Source organism: Tetrao urogallus, assembly GCF_951394365.1.
Source record: "Tetrao urogallus genome assembly, chromosome: 10".
Classification (NCBI taxonomy): Eukaryota; Metazoa; Chordata; class Aves; order Galliformes; family Phasianidae; genus Tetrao; species Tetrao urogallus.
Genome location: NC_136823.1, coordinates 13469023 through 13487888, shown reverse-complemented (window position 1 = coordinate 13487888; position 18866 = coordinate 13469023). Strand labels below are relative to the sequence as shown.

Sequence of the window (18866 nt, the reverse complement as noted above, 5' to 3'; positions counted from 1 at the left end):
TTTACTGTCCACTTTCCTTAAACAGCTGCAAGATGGGAACCGATAAATGCAGTTCTGTTCTGCCCAACCCTATAAACAGGGGCACATTGAGGACTCAGAGAATATATTAACTAATCTCAAAATCATAAGCTGCATGTTAAAAATTAAAACAACAAAGAGAAGTTAGTCTCAGTGATGGGAACAGAAATTTCCAGACTGCCTTTCAGAGCTCTTCTGCTCTGCTGTTGTAAAACTGACATTGAGAACAGTTTTTAATGTTGTTGCTTTTGATGCTTGCAGGTTGTTCTGCATCCCACTCCCAACAGCCCAAAGCAGTCAGAGTGGCACAAAATGACAGTTTCCAAAAATTGCCCAGATCAAGACCTGAAGATCAAGCTTGCTGTACGAATGGACAAGCCCCAAAACATGAAGCACTCTGGGTAAGTGTCCTTGGCTGAACTCCATTTGTTTTGCATGAGCATTAAAAAAATCTCTTTCTTGAGATTCTGAAAGTGAATCTTCTTCTCAGGTTCACAGGAGATCAAAAGAAACGTAATGGCATTAGTTTGGTCATTTATGAGGCACTTTCCATATTCTTAGCATAGGTATGCATTCTTAATACATATCAGCCAAACAATTTAAATTTTAAATGCTATTCCTTGGGAAATTGCTAGATTGCTTCCTTCCTTTAAGGAAATAAGAAGTGAACTGCCTAACAATGGTAGGTTGTAAAAGTTTCCTAAGTTATTCTATGTTTCCCCGTTTTGACTTCTCACAACCTAAAAAACAGTGCACCTTCTGCTTGAAATAACCTCCAATGTGATCATCATTATTTACACAGAGGTGCACAGTTCAGCTAAACAGCGGTTGCCTGGAGGGAGGCAAGAGAATGTAAGTAGGACTAACAAAGTGGGGTGTTAAAAGGGGAATCTCTCCCCTCTGTGCATCGGTATCAGAGGATTTGGGGCCAAGGGAATCCTCCATCTTCCTCCCCAGGCTTCCACATATCCCATACAGGGACAGAAGAGGTTGTGATGCTGTAGGAATTTTTGTAGTTCAAGATTATGTAATTCCTGTGCACTGTAACTTGACCTGAGCTGGCCAAAAGGGAGTTATTCCTATCTTTCCCTGGTGCCCAGAAGCAAACACTGAGACACGCTTTTCACTGGTAGTGCAATTACAAATTAGATCATCTTTGGAAAGATCTAGCTAATGTCATTGTCAAGGCTTTCCTCTCTTTGCTCTTAAGAGCTGAGGATGTGATAAAAAGTAGAAATTATCTAGGAAAATCACTGCTTTGATTAACTCTTTATCCAGTATCATTTTTGGGCTATAAAAGTAATTTTGCTTCATTTTTGTTTTCTTAATGTTTTGTTAGGCTCAATCCATTAGATGGATTAAATCACGCATCTTTCTTTTAATTTCTTTTCCTCATCCTCCTGTCTTCTCTGTTAATGAGATCAGAGCCAATAGCCAGATGTGAAGTTTAATTTTTCCAGTGTGAACACAGCACCAAAAGCAAAAAAAAGAACAGTTCTCCTGTCATGCTTGTTTCCTTGGTCAGATCTGATGGCAACAGGGCTGAGCAGTCCTGACTTTTCTTGTGCTCTTTACAACTAACATTTAACATACAAGATGGTGCTGGAAACAATGTGATTTGTGATATTAGCTTGCTACTATAACCGAGGTTGTCTTTCTGCTAGTTTTAGTTGCAGCAGCCACTAAGACAATTATTTCCCTGTTCTCAAGCTCAAAGCCCACTCAGTGCCCACATGAGCACAGTACATGGAATTTTGTGGCTTAGACATTCACCATGTACATACTTTGAATCTCTTCTAGTATAAAAAGCCACCAGCATAACCGAAAAGGAACTGTTTTCTATTTATGGAGCCAGAACCAAAGTAATTATAACGATACGTAAAACATATTAGTGCTGAACAATGTCTTTGTAATTACTCCTAGTCTGGTGCTGCTGCTATTTTTGCCAGTGTTTGTATTACAGTGTCACAGCAGCTGCTTCATCACAGAGATTAAATGCTAATTTTGACATTAATTTTAAAAGTTAATTCTTCCTTTGTGGAACGCAGTAAATTCACTCCTTCTTAGAAATTATTCAGTTTGCTCATAGCCAAGCAATTTCAAGGAATTCATCTTCAGCTCTTCAGCAAAGTGACCTGGTTCAGTCAGTCCCGTGTATGGTGGGGTCCCTGGCGCTGCCTTTGATGCAGTAAGGTGCCCTCTCGTTGACACTTCCCCTCAGCCAAATGGTTTTGTGAAGGCTTAAAGCAACACTTAGGGTTTCTTTCTCTTAATTCTGCCACTGCAAATGTATTCACCCATCTGACCACATAGCAGCTATTCATTGGCATTAAAGGGCTTCTGGATTCTGAAGCTGTAAAAAACAAGAAGGAAGAAAGGAATAATACTGTGTAACATCGAGACTCTGGGAGCTTTTTGTGTCTCTTTCTTTACAGGTTATTCGTTCAGGCTAGAAATAATCACATTCAGTAATGCTGCCAAACTTGAGAGTCTTGTAATTACTCCTTCTTCTGCATTAACTTTGGTTTCTAGCTGTGAAGAAAAGATACTGTAAACAACAGCTTGTCATTTGTGTACTGAATTCACTTATTCTTTTCTCCTAGATATTTATGGGCCATTGGTAAAAATGTTTGGAAGAGATGGAAGAAACGATTCTTTGTTCTGGTGCAGGTAAGAGATTTACCTATAAGTGACTTTAAATTACAACATAAAGTATTTGTTCTGATCTTTTACTGTGCTGTGTAGCTGCTGCAAAACTGTGGTTCTGCATAGGTTCTTTGTTAAGTCCTGGGTCTTTTTTCTTTCAATTGTGGACATCGTCTCAAGGACAGCCCTGTGGCAAATCACTAGCTAGGAGTTCTGTGATGCAACTGAATGCTTGATGAAATGGAGTAACAGTTTTAGGGAGGAATTCAGTGAGATGGGAAGGAAGCTCAGCGTTGGCTGGAGGTACCTGAGTGCAAGTGCTCCCTTTTCAGCCTCCAGGTCAAGTTTAAGGCTCTTGAAATCTACAGAAGTTTCATCGTTGGCTGCATCAGAGTCGGTATTTCAGTCCTGATGCTTATCTAATCTTCAAAATCATTGCTCATTCTTCTTTGCTTTTCTTTTCTACTTTCTGCCATCCCAGTTTCAGTAGACCTGTATGTTATTGGTTAATAATTTCAAGTAAACAGATGGAAGTTGTCTTTAGACGAGCTAAGAGGATCTGGTCAGTACTTGATGTGTTAGATCTTCCCTTACCTTCCTGATGGCAGCTGAAAGCACTGAACCCAGAGAGGTGTGGGGCCCTGGTCTGGGTGGCTGCATCTTCACCCTAGCCTGATCAACACTGCCAGAGAGCACATTGGGATCCATCTCTCCCTCTCTCCTCCCCAGGCTGTGCTGTCTCCGACTATGAGAAATAAAAAAAAAAATTAGATGGTTGCCTGTCCAAGCAACATATTTAGATTTAGGTTAAAAATGATGAGTTTAGGGCATTTGTAAACTATTCTCAGCAACTTCTCATTTGCAAATAGACCCTTCATGCAGGGACCAGCCAGGTGGAAGGGGATCCCACGCTGGATGAGGGTCCCAAAGAGGTAGAAGAGGCAATGATTAAGGAAAAACCGTTGAGGAATGCTGCACAATGAGCCTGTTTTTATGCAGGGGTTCAGGGATTGCTTTTCTGTGTGCATTTTCTTCTCTGTGTTCTGTGCTGAAATTAAAAGTGCCGTGGCAATGTGTGATCACCTGTAAAGCAGCTTGTCCTTGAGAGGAAGCTCATTTCTGCAGAATTCTCAGGAGCATTTTCCTTGTGAGCAGGAGTTCTCCAAGATGGGATCCTTTTTCAGAGAGCGTCCGTGTGTAACAGGACTATTCCTCTTTCCTAAAATAGCTTCTCCCATATCAAAGTTTGTCAGTACTTCTGTGTGTGAGGCTCTGCAGGGGTGGCCGCTAATCCCCATGTTTCTCTTAGGAGCCTTCATCTGGCCTTTCTGTGGGGTTGCAGTTCTTTCTCTCATCTTCAGTTGCTATATATTTCTCAGCTTGCAGAGGAACTGAAGCGCTCAGTTATTCCATGTTTTCTTCTGTTACTAGGTCTGTATTCGTCAGTTGGCATATGCAAGTAGAATTTGGCCAGAAAAGCAGTTCATTTGAATAAGATGAGCAGACTTTTGCCCCCAGAGAGTCTCTGTAGCCCACCTCAGATATTCCAGCTGCCGCTGCAGCTCCTCTGTTACGTTACCGTTTGCTCAACATTTGGTGCAATGTAAAGTGTTCTGCCGTACATCAAATATAAACAAGAAACACTCTCTATGCAGTCCCTCAGATGTAGTTTGAGCATATTGAACATGTCAGCAGGCAATAAAGATGGAATAAAAATACTTTGCTGTCCGTATGTTTGTCATTTGCTTTTCATGCAATGCAAAGGATGGGTGCTGATACGAGCAGGGATTGGCAGTAAAGGTGTTGATGTCCAGAATGCTCTGAACTCTGCTGAGCACAGACAGGGAGTAGCCTCAGCAGGACAGTGAGCTGGCCTGGCTGCAGGAAGAATGGACAAGGATCGGGCTGTGTTTTAGGGGCTCAGTCAGCTGCACCAGGCTCCTGTTGGCACCAGTGCCAAGAGCTGGAATCCAAAGCATGAAATCTCTTTGGGATATCGCAGTGAGGTCAGCATGTGGCGCTGCCTACAGGTCAGGGCTGTAAGTGTGGATGAATAAATATTTCCTTTCTCATCCCTGGTCTCTGTCCCTTACTTGTAACATCTTCTGCCACACCTCTCCCCTCTCTTGCAGAGTAACCTCTTCCCCCCCCTCCCACGTCCTCTCTTTCCCTGATTCAAATGGAGGCAGCTGGCTCAGCCCCAGTTCCTTCAGTGCTCTGCAGTCGTGTCTGGTACCAGAGGTTAAGAAATTCATGGTAATAAATACTCAGACTCCTCATCCTCATCTAAACAAGGCACAAAGGTGCCAAGCTGCATAGGCAGCACTGTGGAGGAAGGTGTTGATGGCAGTTTGGCTCTTTCCTGTCAGCTATGCCTCACCAGTATGAACGGAGGCTTTGCACATGTATGGAGAAAAAGGAGCTCTACAGGGAGTGTTCCCACTGATACTTGGCTCCTGTAAGCCCTGCAAAGAAGGGAAAAGGAGCAGTAACTCTTGTAATTTGGGCGGAATAATCCCTCGCACCTTCTGTGTCTGTGGAAGCTGTGCAGGAGATGGTTTGTTTGGGTGCAGTGGGTGAGAGCAGCTCCTTTGTGCTGCTTCTGTAGCTGGGCCTCACCCCTCCAGCACATGCACTGCTGGGCAGTCCTCATTCCTCTCTAGGTGAGGGTGGGCAATGTGGTGCGGCATGGGGAGCTCAGGTGCGTTTCTACTGCAGGCACCTGTGTAACACAGGGGAGAGTTTTCTCTTCCGAATGAATCGCAGTCCTCTCCGCACACTGCCCACCCTTCCCGTAGACACCCTTTGAGATGAGCAGCAGAAGAGCAGAATACTGATTAGATGTAAATTACATGGCAGAGACTCGTTACTTGCCTAATTTTAAATCCTGAGATATGCAGTGTGAAAGTGATGGCAGAATATGGCCCTGAGCTTAGATGGAAATGGTCCGCAGCTTCGCAAGTGAGGAAAATGCTTCGTAAAGGCAGCAGTCATGCCAATGGCAGTGGTAAGAGAAAGCAATGGGATGATTTAGGGCAACGTTCTCTGTGACTGGTTGGGAAAGAAAATGTCTATCCAGCACAGATGTTGTGTTTCATAAGTTGCTATATCAGCTAACTGAGCACAGCATACAAATTTCAGCCAGTTTGTCAGTTGGACCCTTGATCACGCAAAAGCTGGGATTTTTGGTAGCTGACAGAGCTTGCATTAATTCTCTGCGTGGTCTGATGTGCTCCATTGGCAGTAACACTGCTGCTGGTTTTGGTGGGCTTTGCCAGTTCTGTGATAGGAAATCTCCTCTAATGATTCTTAAGGGCAAGCGAATTAATTACATTGAGATTTCAGACTGAATCTGTTTTCCTCTTGTCATAACCCCATTTCTGTGCGCTGGCAGCATATGGGAAGTAACACTCCATGGTACCTGGATGACATGTCTGCTGAGTAGCTGGGAGCAGATTTTGTCTGATTGTGTCTCATGGTGTTTGCAGAACGTTGTTGGATGCAGATCAACTCTCTGCAGATTAAAACCAGTTGCAGTGTCTACGCCTGGATCTATTGTTCTAGTGACAGACTCCCCGCACTCATTATAACTTAGAGTAATGGTGACAGCTCCTGCTTTTAGCAAAACTCAGCTAACTTGGGTTGAAATTAAACAAAGTGTTCAGTAAATCTGCATAACCAACTGAACTAGGAAATAATTCCACAACACCGCGGTGTACGACACTGCAGTCCTAGCCTGTGGTCCTCAAATCAAAGAGAATGACCTACAGCTGGTCACTGCAACCATACTAAATCATGTTCCTCACTGGGAACTGGGCATAGGCACTGAACACTGAGAAACCCTTAAGTGCTGGTGGTTGATAGAAAGCATTTGGAAGCTGCTGGTTAAGGAGCTACGTGTCTGCTTGCACCTGGATGCCTGTACATGGGCGAGCTGGTGGTGTGGGCATGGCATCCCATGAGGCAGACCTGCCCGAAGAAAACACACGTGCTTGGAGGGAGAAGCTAGGACAACTGCTATGTGCAATTGTTTAGGGATGAATGGATGTGCTGAGATGTGAAAACTGTTGTTTTCACATTTGTTTCTTTAAGCTAGATCATTTCCTCTGCTCATTTGTGTCAGTAAAGGGCTCGGGAGGCAACATACAGCTGCAACCAGAGGACAAGAGTCTCCCATCAAAGTAGAAAGCTGTATTACAACTGGCAGTATCTTAGCACAGTTTCTCTCCCTTGGGACAAAATGCATGCTGTTAATCCAGGAAAGGTCCGTTTAAGAATTTAACCCAAGTGGGGCAGTGTTATGTCAACACTGGGAAAGAGGGAAACGGATGACTGAGCTGTGTTGTGCTCAGAGTGCAAGGGACAACAATTAATGGGTTTGAGCTGGATTCTCAGGCAAGCATTGCTGGCTAGAACAGGAGTATTTGGTGGAAAAACAAGGATAAAGTCAGTACTGGTTAATACATACCTACTATATTTATTAATCACTCGGATTGCATAGCTGGTGACAGAATGTGGTCAAGTGCCAAGAAAGTCAGATCTAATTTAGCAGCCTGGGAATAGTGAACTTTGGCATTTGTGTCCCGCTGCCTCTTTCCTCTTCTCTCAATTTCTTTACCTTTCTCTTTTTTTCCCCCGTTCTGTTCCTTCTGTTCTTCTGTCTCAAATTATTCTCTAAACCACTTTACTTTTTAATAAGGAACCAGCCAGAACAGCCTTGGATTATTTCTCTTCTTTGAGCTTCACTCAGTTCAGCTTCCTTAGCTGCTCCTTTCCTGGCCCTCATCTGGTCCCTGGATCAAATCCCAGTTGCTTTGAGAGTTTGTCCCTCACTGGGCAGAGATTTCCCCTCAGTCTTCCTTCAGCTTCCTCTCTATCCATGCTTTTTTCAATTACTCAAACCATTCATCTCGCCCATCCCATCTGCTCACTCGCTCTCATGCTCAGCTATGGTTCAGTGTGAACTCAGCAGGCTGAAAGATTAATTTCTGCTACTGACTGTTTCTCTGGTCTGGCCACTTTGGAGCTTCTGCAGATGGCAGGCTCTGTATTTTAGAGGACTGATGAGAGGCTAACTGCAATCTCCACTTGACCCTGCAGCGCTGTTCAGCAGTGAAACATGACAGTGTCATAGCAAGCTTTCTAGAATCTCATTTTGTAAGATTTTTCTCTACCACTATTCATAAATGGAAGGAACCACATCTTGCTGGTGGCCAGAGCACAGCTTGTTTCTGACCCCAAGCAGTAAATTGGCATATCACATCTTGAACACAAGGTGCTGGCTGGAGTTTTATTTGTGCAGGCACTCTGTATGGCACCATTGGCTCCTTTTCCAGGGGACATTAGTAACAGTCCTGGCAGGTTGCATGTTGTAGAGTGACCTGTAGGTTTCTCTAAGAGATCTCTTGTAATAATCTTGTAGAGCAGCTTCTAAGGAAATCATGTGGAACCGAACAGGAGAACAGTTTGCATTGCTCTTCTCCCAGAATGGCTCCACCAAATCTTTTGTCCACATCTGCCCACAGCATGGGTTGGAGTCTGATGATATTTAAGGTCCCATTCAACCTAAGCCATTCTATGGTTCTATAATCTCTCTTCTGTAGCTTTTAATGAGAGAAGTATAAGCTTTGAAGTGCCTGTATATTTCCATTTGTTATGGTTGTGTTGGTACAGTTGCTTTATTGATAGAGATTAACAATATATGCTGGAGCCAAAGGTGCAGTGAATTATTTGAATGTGAGGAAAAATTTAACATTCAGACCTCAAATTCAGTGTCAGAACAGAAGAAATTCTTAACTACTGAATGAGTTTTACCTGTTGCTTAGAGCCTACGGGACAAAAGGGAAGCATGATTTGTTTCAGTGTTTTCAGTCGTGTCAGCGTAGATTAGCAGTGACTCATTTCAGGAATTGAATTTGTCATCGCACAGTCCCTGAAGTTCAGGCTGTCTGAGGCAGAGGAACCAAATCCTTGCCGTTCGGGTGAAATCCCCAGGATCGTACTGTGAATAAAGCGCATTCAGGAATTTGTCCAGGAGATGGCAGCAATACACTGTTATTCTAACTGAATGAACGCTGCAGGAGTCGTCTGAATACTGTGCAGAGGGGCAGCGGGTTATTTTTAGATTTCTTCGTGTTAATCTTTTTAATTTTCGTGTTGCCGGTACGACGGTACGCATCCAAAGTTCATAGCATATAATATGCGCTGCTGTGCTCCTGCTATTGGTCTGTTACTTGTCAATCTTTCCTCGGAGCTGGTAGCTTTAAGGAAGTCGCAAGATGCTTAAAGCATCACTTTCAGCCTTCCTCCCACAAATGTGTTAATGATAGGGTTTATTCTTAGGTGGATGCTGGAGCTGTTCCTGGAGGAAGGCACGGTGCAGGCAGGCTGGCAGCTAGCAGAGCCCGCAGAGGGCAGCAAGACACCGAGCGCTGGCTGGGGATGCTCAGCCGGGTCCCTTAAATAAATGGCATTTATTAGTGAAATGTGCCACAGAAATATATGCTGTTTGTAGATTTGTAATAGAACAGTTAACAGGCAAAGTCCCCCAGCTGCTCGGGTGATGCAGAGAGTGCAGCCACTCACGTGGAACCCATCTTTCAGGATCTCTCCCAACTTCCCAGAAATGACGAGTATGATCTGTTGCCACCCACCAGAGTTTGAAAGATCCCTCAGAAGTCAAAGTTTCCTCCAGAGGTCAAGAAAACGTCCACACTAATAAAATTACGTAAAGCGTCCAGGATGTGACACAACCTTACCAAAGTCATTTGAAATCATTTGACAGTAAATTTCCCCGTGAGTTCTTAGCCTGGAGCACAGAGAATCCTCTCCTCTCCGGCCGGGCTTCTCACTGCCCATCCAGATCGTGGTGCGGGGAGCACGCGCGGGGCCTTGATGCGGGCTGATGGCCCCCCAGCGGCGATGGGAGAGCCCGGCCGAGCCCCGCAGCTGAGTCGGCTTCCGTCAAGAGCTTGACATTGAATGTATCGTGTCATGCAGATGGTACCTCAGAGGAGTGAGAGCTGCCATTTACAGCACTGATGACAACAACTGCCGAGATCAGTGGGATCTTAAGATTGCTTTAATATGACTGGCACCTAGCAATTTAGCTCACATTGTTTGTGACAGGGTGTCACTCTTGCACTTGTCTGGGGATGAGTGATAGAGCTTTCTAACGCGCGGTTCTTCCTCACTGGGAAGAAATCAAACCACTGTGTGTACCAGCGTGGAGAATGAGGATATGTTAAGAGAGTGCTCTAAGAATGTGTGTTAGAAGTTCAGCCTCGTGAGAAATGATCCCCTGACACCCCAGTCCCTCTCAATGCATAAATGCACAATTTGGATTCCTTGTCGTGATCACCTGATGCCATCTTAACTTTGTCATTTTCTTCAGGTTAGTCAATATACATTTGCTATGTGCAGCTACCGGGAGAAAAAAGCCGAGCCTCAAGAGCTGCTGCAGCTCGACGGATACACTGTGGACTACACCGACCCGCAGCCAGGTATGGCACCAGCCTCTCTCTGCTGTGGGTGCTTGTGATGCCTAACAGCCCCTGGCTGGGATGCTTTCCCCCTGCTTGCAGCCAAACTGTGATCAGCATCATTGTAAATATGTTTGTGTTTAGGCTGATCATTAGCTATGCATGACTTTACTATAAATAGATGGGAAGGAGTTGAGCGGAGTTGCACAAGAGGAGAGGGAGGCTTGTCTTTTCTAGGGAGCCTAAGTGAATTAGATGCTTAACCCTCATCATGCTGTGGATAAATGAGATGGCGAAAGACACTGTAGGTTTGTGGTCAAGACCTTGCTTCCAGGCTTATTCTGGTGGTGGGGAGATGGGAAGATGGGCCACTGAATCAGGGCAGGGATAGAAGCATCCAGCAAAGCAATTCTTGTGCAGGCAGAGCACTGGCTTTGCTGGGGGCATCCCCAGTGCATCAGGACTGGGGGTGGCCAGGGGAAGCCCGTCATCAGCCTCAAAGTCTTCAGATGTCTGTTGCCATTTTCAAAGGCTGCCTTTTTCTCCTGCCAGGTTTGGAAGGTGGCAGAGCATTCTTCAACGCTGTGAAGGAAGGGGACACGGTGATTTTTGCAAGTGACGATGAGCAGGACCGCATCCTGTGGGTCCAAGCCATGTACCGAGCCACCGGCCAGTCTCACAAACCTGTGCCACCTACCCAAGTGCAAAAGCTAAATGCTAAAGGAGGAAACGTTCCCCAGCTAGACGCCCCGATCTCTCAATTTTGTAAGTAAATAAGTTCTCCTAGACAGCAGAAGTCTTTGACGGAAAGATTTTTCTGCACTGATGTAAATCAATATTCACACACATGTTTCTGACTCCAAAACAAATCTTTTTCATTATCATTAAGCTGCTTTTTACATCAGTGGGTCCAGAACTACTTAATCTGTCTGCTTAACACAACCAAGCCCGAGAAACCAAATTCCCTGGGGAAATTGTTAATGAGTATTTGAAAGTGCAATACTTGATGGAGAAGAGACTGGGATCTGAGAGCCTGCAACCCAGCTTGCTTTCTGCACACACCCGTCTTACCCCCACACAATAAACTGCAGACCCAGATCAGAGCAATTCATTAGTGCCATTAGCTGTCTGTCAAATGTATCACGTGCTCAGAACTACAGGTGCAAATCTTGCAAGTATGAAATGCACACACAAAAAGAGGTCTCCTGTTGAATATTCAACTGTAGGAAAGCATATGGTATTTTTAACAGGTTGCTTTGCAGGCCAGTTAGATGTGAATTTAAAGCAATCATCTTTTAAGTTGTGGCTGTGCAGTGTGTCCTGTGCCGTTATACCCAATTCAGTTAATTTGAAATTTAGAGCAATTTCTTTTGTCTTCTAAATTACATTTGACTATAAACCAGACAAATCCCTCCTCACTGATTTTTCTGGAGGGTTTCTCAGTAGTGTGCCTCGAATCCCTTTGTTATGTAACATGCAGCACTTCTTGCTCATTTCAGCAAAACCGAGTATGAGTAAAATAATATTAGCAAATTCACCCAATTACACCAGATCTTAGCAGTTAAAATTGTAAGGCTTTTCAGATTTTGAATACGTCATTATAAGCAACTCAGAAAATCTACCCATTGCTTACTAATTTGAGCATCTCTTATATCATTTTAGCTTCATGTCAGTATTTCTAAAGAACAGTAGCGCAAGATAAACATCTCAGTGATTCGTTTTACAGCAGAAAACAGCTGCTTGCCTTTTCTTATGTGTGTCCCCTCCATGTGCCTGCATATTTTGGATTCCCTGCTGTCTTGCATTGCTGCTGCTGTGAATGAGGACGTAGCATGATGCAGCTTGGTAAACATAGGCAGTATTTTCATCTCAGTGCCCCTCATCCTGTTCAGCCCATTCATGTAAATGATTCTGGGGGCAAAAGGTTTGAAAGGTTGGGATTGAGAAGGAAGAAAGCCTCTCAGAACACTGAGATGGGACGTGGGAGTTGGCCTCCTACAATTGGGTTGCATCTACCTCTACCCAGAACGTTTAGTCCACAAGTTCTTGGGGTGGAAGAGGAGACACTCAGGGCCATTAGCCTTTGGGTACGTTGTCCCCATTCACAGTCACGTGAGGGAAGCCAAATCCTGCTTGGTTTCCTGGGAGATCTCACCCGGGGCCTGCAGGATATGACCTCAGCTTCTCTCACTTGTGCCAGCTCCAAACCCAGATCATTCAGGCTCTCCCATGCTGTGTTGTGTTGCATTGTGCCAAGGCATGGAAGCTGGTCAGCTCCTCGCTGCAGTGATAACTTGCTTCTTCTGCATCCTCTGGGCTGGGCACATCGTTCCTTTGCTCCTCAGTATTCCTTCCTCCTCCCGCTTTGGACCTGGATCCCTTTCAAACCTTTTTGTGCATAGGGTCTCCGTCTTTCAGGAGGAGGAAGGAAGCATGCTATAGAAGCCTTTCATCTCAAGAGCAAGATCTGCTCAGTTTTCATATTTTAATGTTTGTATGCAGCAGTGCTCGTTTGAATTGTCAATGGGTGCAGCAGTTTAATAATGAGAGGCAGAAGTGAGTCATGCATGCCATACATGATGGCTTACACGAGTCTGAAATGCACAGATACATACCTCAGCTCCTTCAGTCTTTAAATTCAGTCGTATCAAGTACTGCATTTTTAAAAGGGTCTTGGTTTCTTATCGGTTGTTTTTGGTTTGTTTTTTATTTTTTGGCCTGCAGAAAGGTAAGGACTTTTGCGAGACATTTTATTCTTGTACATTTATCTTTATACCTGTCATGTTTTTGTGTTTATTAAGGCTATGGTAAATGAAGGATTTGCAAAGAAGTAAATGTTAAGCAGTTTGATGAGTAACTGTTGCTGTAGCGTTCATGTTGTAGCAGTCCAAAATGGCACACGCACATGCATGCACATGCAGAGAAAATCCAGCCCTCCGCTCCTGTGCCGGAGCTGTCTGTTAAGCAGAAACCTGGAAGGAACACATTTTGCTGTTGGGAAAACTTGGGAGCAATAGTGAATTCGTTTGGTTCCCACCTCATTTAAGTGAGTAAATATAAACTTAGAGCACTACTTAAATTCTCATCCACCATTCGATAGCAGAACTTGACTTGGAAGCAAACAGACAGCTCCAAACAAGGGTGGAATAAATTTTATTTGCATTTTAAGTACTGAAAAAATAGATCCTGCTATTCATTAATTTTTGTATGACTCTACAGTCTCTTTCATGTGGGTGAACAATGCCCTTTAGAGCGAAAAGTTTTGCTTTTTTTTATTTTGCTATAATTTAAAAGAAAAAATCCATTACCGCAAAGCTGTGCTTTTCTCCAGTAGTTGCATTACAAAAGAAAGAAAACAAAACTGTTCTTGTTTAATGTTGAAATCATGCACAGTATTGTAGTCAATAATGCTGCCAATACATATGATACCTTTTGGTAATATTTAAGCTTCATAAAAGTGGTCACTTGTCTGAAAGCACCAATCTTTGTTCATTCTGTGTTAGTGATGCATTGAACAAAATTCCCAAACATGCTCAGTGTTCATTTTTTTCAGACCCCTTTTCTTTTCAACATGAAAGATTGGTCAGTAATTGTCTTACATATCACTTGTGCTTATATTTCATTTCTAATGTCTGTTTATATTTAATGACTGTTAATCACGCCATATGCAAAGAGTTGGTTGTTTTGAGAATTTGTAATGATTTGTTCCCCCATGATCCGTAGCTAGGTTTGTTGAGCTTCATAAGAAATTTTCAGCTGTAAGTGTTGTTTTTTTTGGTTGATTTGGTTTTCTTTTAAGTTTCTTTTTCGTTCTTTGCTTGAACCCAAATATTTAGCTGCTAGGTTAGGGCTCCTGTCTGCTTTCCTGAGCCTTGTTGCTAGTCTTTATGTTATTCTGGTTTGTTCCTTCTTACCCTGCTAACTTCTAGCTGGACTCAAGGGTAAGTGCTTCCCTGTAGCTAGCACAGCTCAGATAATCAGACTAGATTATCTGACGTATGCAATGTGCTTTTTTTTTTTCTCTTAAATCTTTCTCATGTTTAGATTTTGTAGTACAAACTTTCCATGTTATTTTCCTGAATTTAGGTTTGAAATGTAAATTTCCATACTGAAATTAGGATGCATGTGATGTTTGCATAATTGCCTTCTCTCCCTGGCTTTCACATTGGCATCAAGTGATCCTCTTAGTAAAGCCAATCATTAACATCTCTATTTTTCATTCCAAGATGTAAATATTAATTAACATCACAATAAAACTGTAAATAATACCTTCTTTTGTTTCATGGAATTTACATCTAGTTGACTGCTTACTGCCTGAAAACAGATCATTTTGCACTCTGACAATATCCTTTCTTTCCGTTCGGATGCCGAGCTTGGTGCAACGCACCAGCATGCGGGGCTAACCACGGACTGCTCAGAGCCTAGAAAGGTAGGGCAGGAGCCCGGCGAGCTCTAGACGAGGTGCAGGACTCCAAGAAGCCAAAACCCACCCCTCCACCTCCATGCACGAGCCCGATCCTCCAGGTTTGGTAGTTCCACGCCAACACGACGGGGGATTATTTTGGCAAGGACCCCAACCCGCTCTGACTTAAATGTGTCAGACGCAGAGGGGCTGCTGCATCCCCTAAATTATTATAACCAAATATGTTAGTGGGGGTCTCAGCCACCCAACCGTTGCTGAAGGATAAGCCAGGGGAATTGTTAATTTGTCCTCAGTCGTTACCTTTTCCGACTTTAACGCCTGCTCTGGAAAAGATAAAAGCACGAAGTTGTGCTGTAAAAGAGCTTCTCCTTAATCTTTGTTCAGGCTTGAGTACGCACTGTACAAATCTACTGGTGCCAAAAGCTTGCTTCTCTAATACCTGGTGAGTGCCTGCTTTCCTTAGGAGGGAATAGCATCAGTGGGTCATGAGAGCTGGCAAATATGTATCCGGAGTATCTGAATGCAATTATGAGAAGGAACAGGCGGTGTCATCCCTCCTGGCCATCCAGCAAGACTCCTTTTTTTTCTCCTTTCTCCTTTTGTTTCTTTTTCTTCTTCTTTTCTGTGTGTGAGTATGTGCGTGTGTGTTAACTATACCCCTGGGTAGCAGGCAGAATTCCTTCTCAGCAGACACTTTCTTTTTTCTTTCTTTTTTCTTTTCTAAATGTTTGGATTTCCAAAGAGGATTCTTACCAGACTTTATTGCTAAAAGTTCAATTTGACGGAAATACAGATTTTTGCCACTTTGAAAGAAAGAAAGAAAGAGTGAATGAATGAATGAACTTGGGTCTGGCAACATTACATGTATTTGCACTACAATGCATTGCTATCCTATTAGATTATTTTATTAGTTTTGTGCTTTAATTGCTTTATTTTTGTTAGATAGATAGAGATATCATGGGAACGCTGCTGTGTCTTCTGTATTGTCAACTTGCAGATGCTTCATTGCAGGAATGCAGAATCAGAATGTTAATTCAGTTCTCACGTAACTTGCATGAATTTAAAAATAACCTGTAAATCACTTTTACATGCTTTAAGAAGCATGAGGCTCTAACTGATAAAATATAAATTCACGGGGTTCCACAGTCATCCAATTCAGAATATTTTTAAATAGTTATAAAAACGCTGTGAAGCATTGTTTTGCATTATAAATAGCTCTTCTAAAAACGCATCCTTAACTTAGTGCACAAGGAGTTATGTCAGTGCATGGTACAAATTCCCATTCACTTAACTACCAAGCAGCAGGTAACGTAGGTTTCAATTCAGCGCACAGTGCGTATGGTGATTTACAGGAGCATTCTTAATTGTTTCTTAAAATCGTAACTCAAGCAGGAGAGAATTTGTTTGCAGCAAGATGCCATAAAACAGAAGACTAAACAGCCGATTAAACACCAGGCTATCTTGTAAGACAGGATAAGATGAGAGGAGGAGGCGAGCTCAGGGAGGCTGCAGGCAGCGCGGCATGCGAGAGCTCTTTGGGAGTGGCCGTGCTGTGGTGCTGCTGAGAGGGGATGGGTAAGTCATGGCCTGGCTGCCAGCAGCTGGCTCCTCACCAGCACCCGGGTGTTTTTAAGCCCAGCGTGTGGATTTTCCCCCAGAACACCGATAATGGCTAAGGAAACCCCTTGCTCCGCTCACGTCCATCCCAAGTTGCAGCCCATGCTCTGGCAGCTCATAGGAGCACCTCTTTGCTCTTGAGCCCCCGAGCCCAGAGAACTTCTCCCACTTGCCCGACTGTGCCAGTGAAGACTTTTCCAGACGTATCTGTAAATGAATAGCTGCCATCAATCATTGTCATTCCTTTATTTCATGTCTCCTGATGAGGTTGACTAGTGTCATTGTTTGTTACTGTCCAAACCACATCTTCATTCTTGTAATGTCAAGCAGATATGACAAGCACACATTTTCCAGATGAGTAAGATACAAAGTCACCTTTTAATTTACAGTTCTTTGGTTGTTGTTTTGTTTTGTTTTTTGTCTTTTTTTTTAACCAACAAACGTGTTTTAAATTTACTGGATTTTTAAGTTGCCTTTGGTACTAGAAGTCATTCATTAATGAAAAGAAAGAAATCCCAAGTAAAAAATTCTTACAATAAAATGGCTACCTGCAGCCTTTTATAACAAGAATTCTTTTATGGAGCTTGTCCCCCGTTATTAACTTCACTGCTCTCAGAGCAAAATCTGCCAAAATTATCACTGCAGCCAAAGAAATGCAGAGGGCAGTGAGATACATATATAGAAAAACAAAAACCAGGAGTGAGAGATTTAACTATTTTGTCTCTTCCTTTTTAAGCAACATTTAGATAAAGAGGAAGAGAGCCCTCGCAGAGCAAAATGGTGGGACAGTCCTTTGTTTTTCATTACTGTTGTTCAAATCTTTGTGTTCCCAGCGCTGGCAAATCCCGGCGGCTCTGATTTCAAACGCTTGCACAGAGTGTGTGTTTGGCGGAGGGCTAGTTAATGGACTCGGTGTAAGATGCAAACTGGATAAAGATGGGCAAAATGAAAAAGGCAGTAGTTAAGAGGAGACAATAATGTAAGCTCCCAAGTGTAGCACAAAAGCTGGGGTCTGTAGTTTGGAAGAAGAAAGGTCTGTGAGGCTGTGCTGCCAATTTACCTCTCCTCGCAGCCTCCCCTCTGAGACCACCATCAAACACCTTTCAGCTGCACTTGTGTGCAGCTTGTCTAAATATGTAAGATAACTTCTGTGGGCCTGCAGCAGCATTTTGTCTGGGAGCTGAACAAAGGAGCACCAGCTAGCTTGGCACAGCACCTTGGAAAGGGATTGTAAGTTACTGGAGCATCGTATAACTTTCTTTCTTTGGTTTCTCCTTTCTTTTTTGATTGGAATAACAGAGTAGGGTCAAAAAAGCAGCCGTATTTGAGTGAAACAATTAATTTAAAGCACTTACAAATTAGCTGTACAGTTTGGGTACAAATATTAGCCATTCCCATTTTGTTAAAAATCTCATTTAAACTCTGCAAGGCATTTTGAACAAGGGTGGACTATATGTGTAACTTTATAGGCAGATGTCGACAGTTCAGCTCTGTGTAGTGGAGGAACACTATATTTAGATCCCTCCTTTTTGTGTTTTCTAGGGATTTAATGCTTTTGGTAAAGTTTGATTCCTAAATTTCATTTTAAATTTAGTCCCCTGGAGAAATCAAAATGAAAATTGCAGATTGCACATTTATTTTCTAATAATTAAAGGAAGCTGAGTTTAAAGTATGGTTGTCCTTTGAAACCTGCTCCTGGTCCTATTGAAACCTGCTTAAGTCCTATTCTTAAGACTTTTAAGCCTCTAGAGCAGTACAGATGTGGCATTTTAATGAACTCCGTGTGTGTCTGACCATCCTCCAGACATCTCCTGTTCCACACACCTGCTGCAGCCCCGTGGTTGGTGCACGTCCAGCCCAGCACCTGGGGACTTGGGGTGAGGGACCTGCAGCACTGGGCTGTTGCATGGAGAGCTGCTCATCTTCCTTTCCATGTCAGAGAACCATGCTTTGAATCACCGAGCGAGCACAACTCATGCTCATACTTCCTTGAAGTGCATCTTGGTCATGCAAGCTCATACAGTGCCATGCTCAGTTCCTCCTTCTCCAGTGGTTGTTCTGAGTTAGGGAGATTTGGGGGAATGGTGTCCAGCAGGTGCCCAATGCAGTAATGTGCACAAGGAGAATTGATAAACACAGGTACAATTGCCCTTGAGCATTATGGCCATGAGCCATTCAAGTGCCATGCCAGTGCTCAGCAATAGCCAAGAAATTGCTCAGAGAACACAAAGTGGTAGAAACTTGATTAGTTTGGAGTAAAAAAATTCATTTCCAACATGCTTTCTCGCACCTCTGCTCAGGAAAGTTCACCAGCTAAAGGGCTAGGGGACTCTTCACATTTCCAGCTGATTTACTCAAATCTCAGAGCCTTGCTTGCAGAGCAAGAGGATTGACAGTGTATCAGGGCTCCTAATTGAAAAGTAATAAAATCTCTGAGTGAAGCTGGCAAATTAAGGCCTCCAGCCAATTTGTCAGCTTGCAGTCAACTCCGAGGAACCCGGGAGAGCAATAATCCATTAAAAATAGTCTGATGATATCTGCTAGAGCATTTTGTGGGCTCTAGAGATAGGTCAAAACCAGCACGGGGGGAAGTCTTCGGGAGTGAGCTCTGTCAGATGGATCTTGGCCCAAAGGGACAGATGATGGGGCAGAAAGCTGGAGACTGGCTTTGCCGTGGCAGT

General features: G+C 43.4%; 1 protein-coding gene across 4 annotated transcripts in view; it reads left to right on the top strand.

Moving 5' to 3' along the window:
- CADPS (calcium dependent secretion activator) overlaps nucleotides 1-18866 on the top strand; it is a gene marked incomplete at both ends in the record, with an annotated part of 173015 nt that overhangs the window by 79404 nt on the left and 74745 nt on the right. For all 4 annotated transcript variants that reach the window (XM_079540332.1, XM_079540330.1, XM_079540329.1 and 1 more), the window contains 4 exons: nucleotides 280-419; nucleotides 2622-2688; nucleotides 10058-10166; nucleotides 10698-10910. In XM_079540332.1, the coding sequence (XP_079396458.1) occupies nucleotides 280-419; nucleotides 2622-2688; nucleotides 10058-10166; nucleotides 10698-10910 (529 nt within the window). The remainder of the gene's footprint in view (nucleotides 1-279; nucleotides 420-2621; nucleotides 2689-10057; nucleotides 10167-10697; nucleotides 10911-18866) is intronic.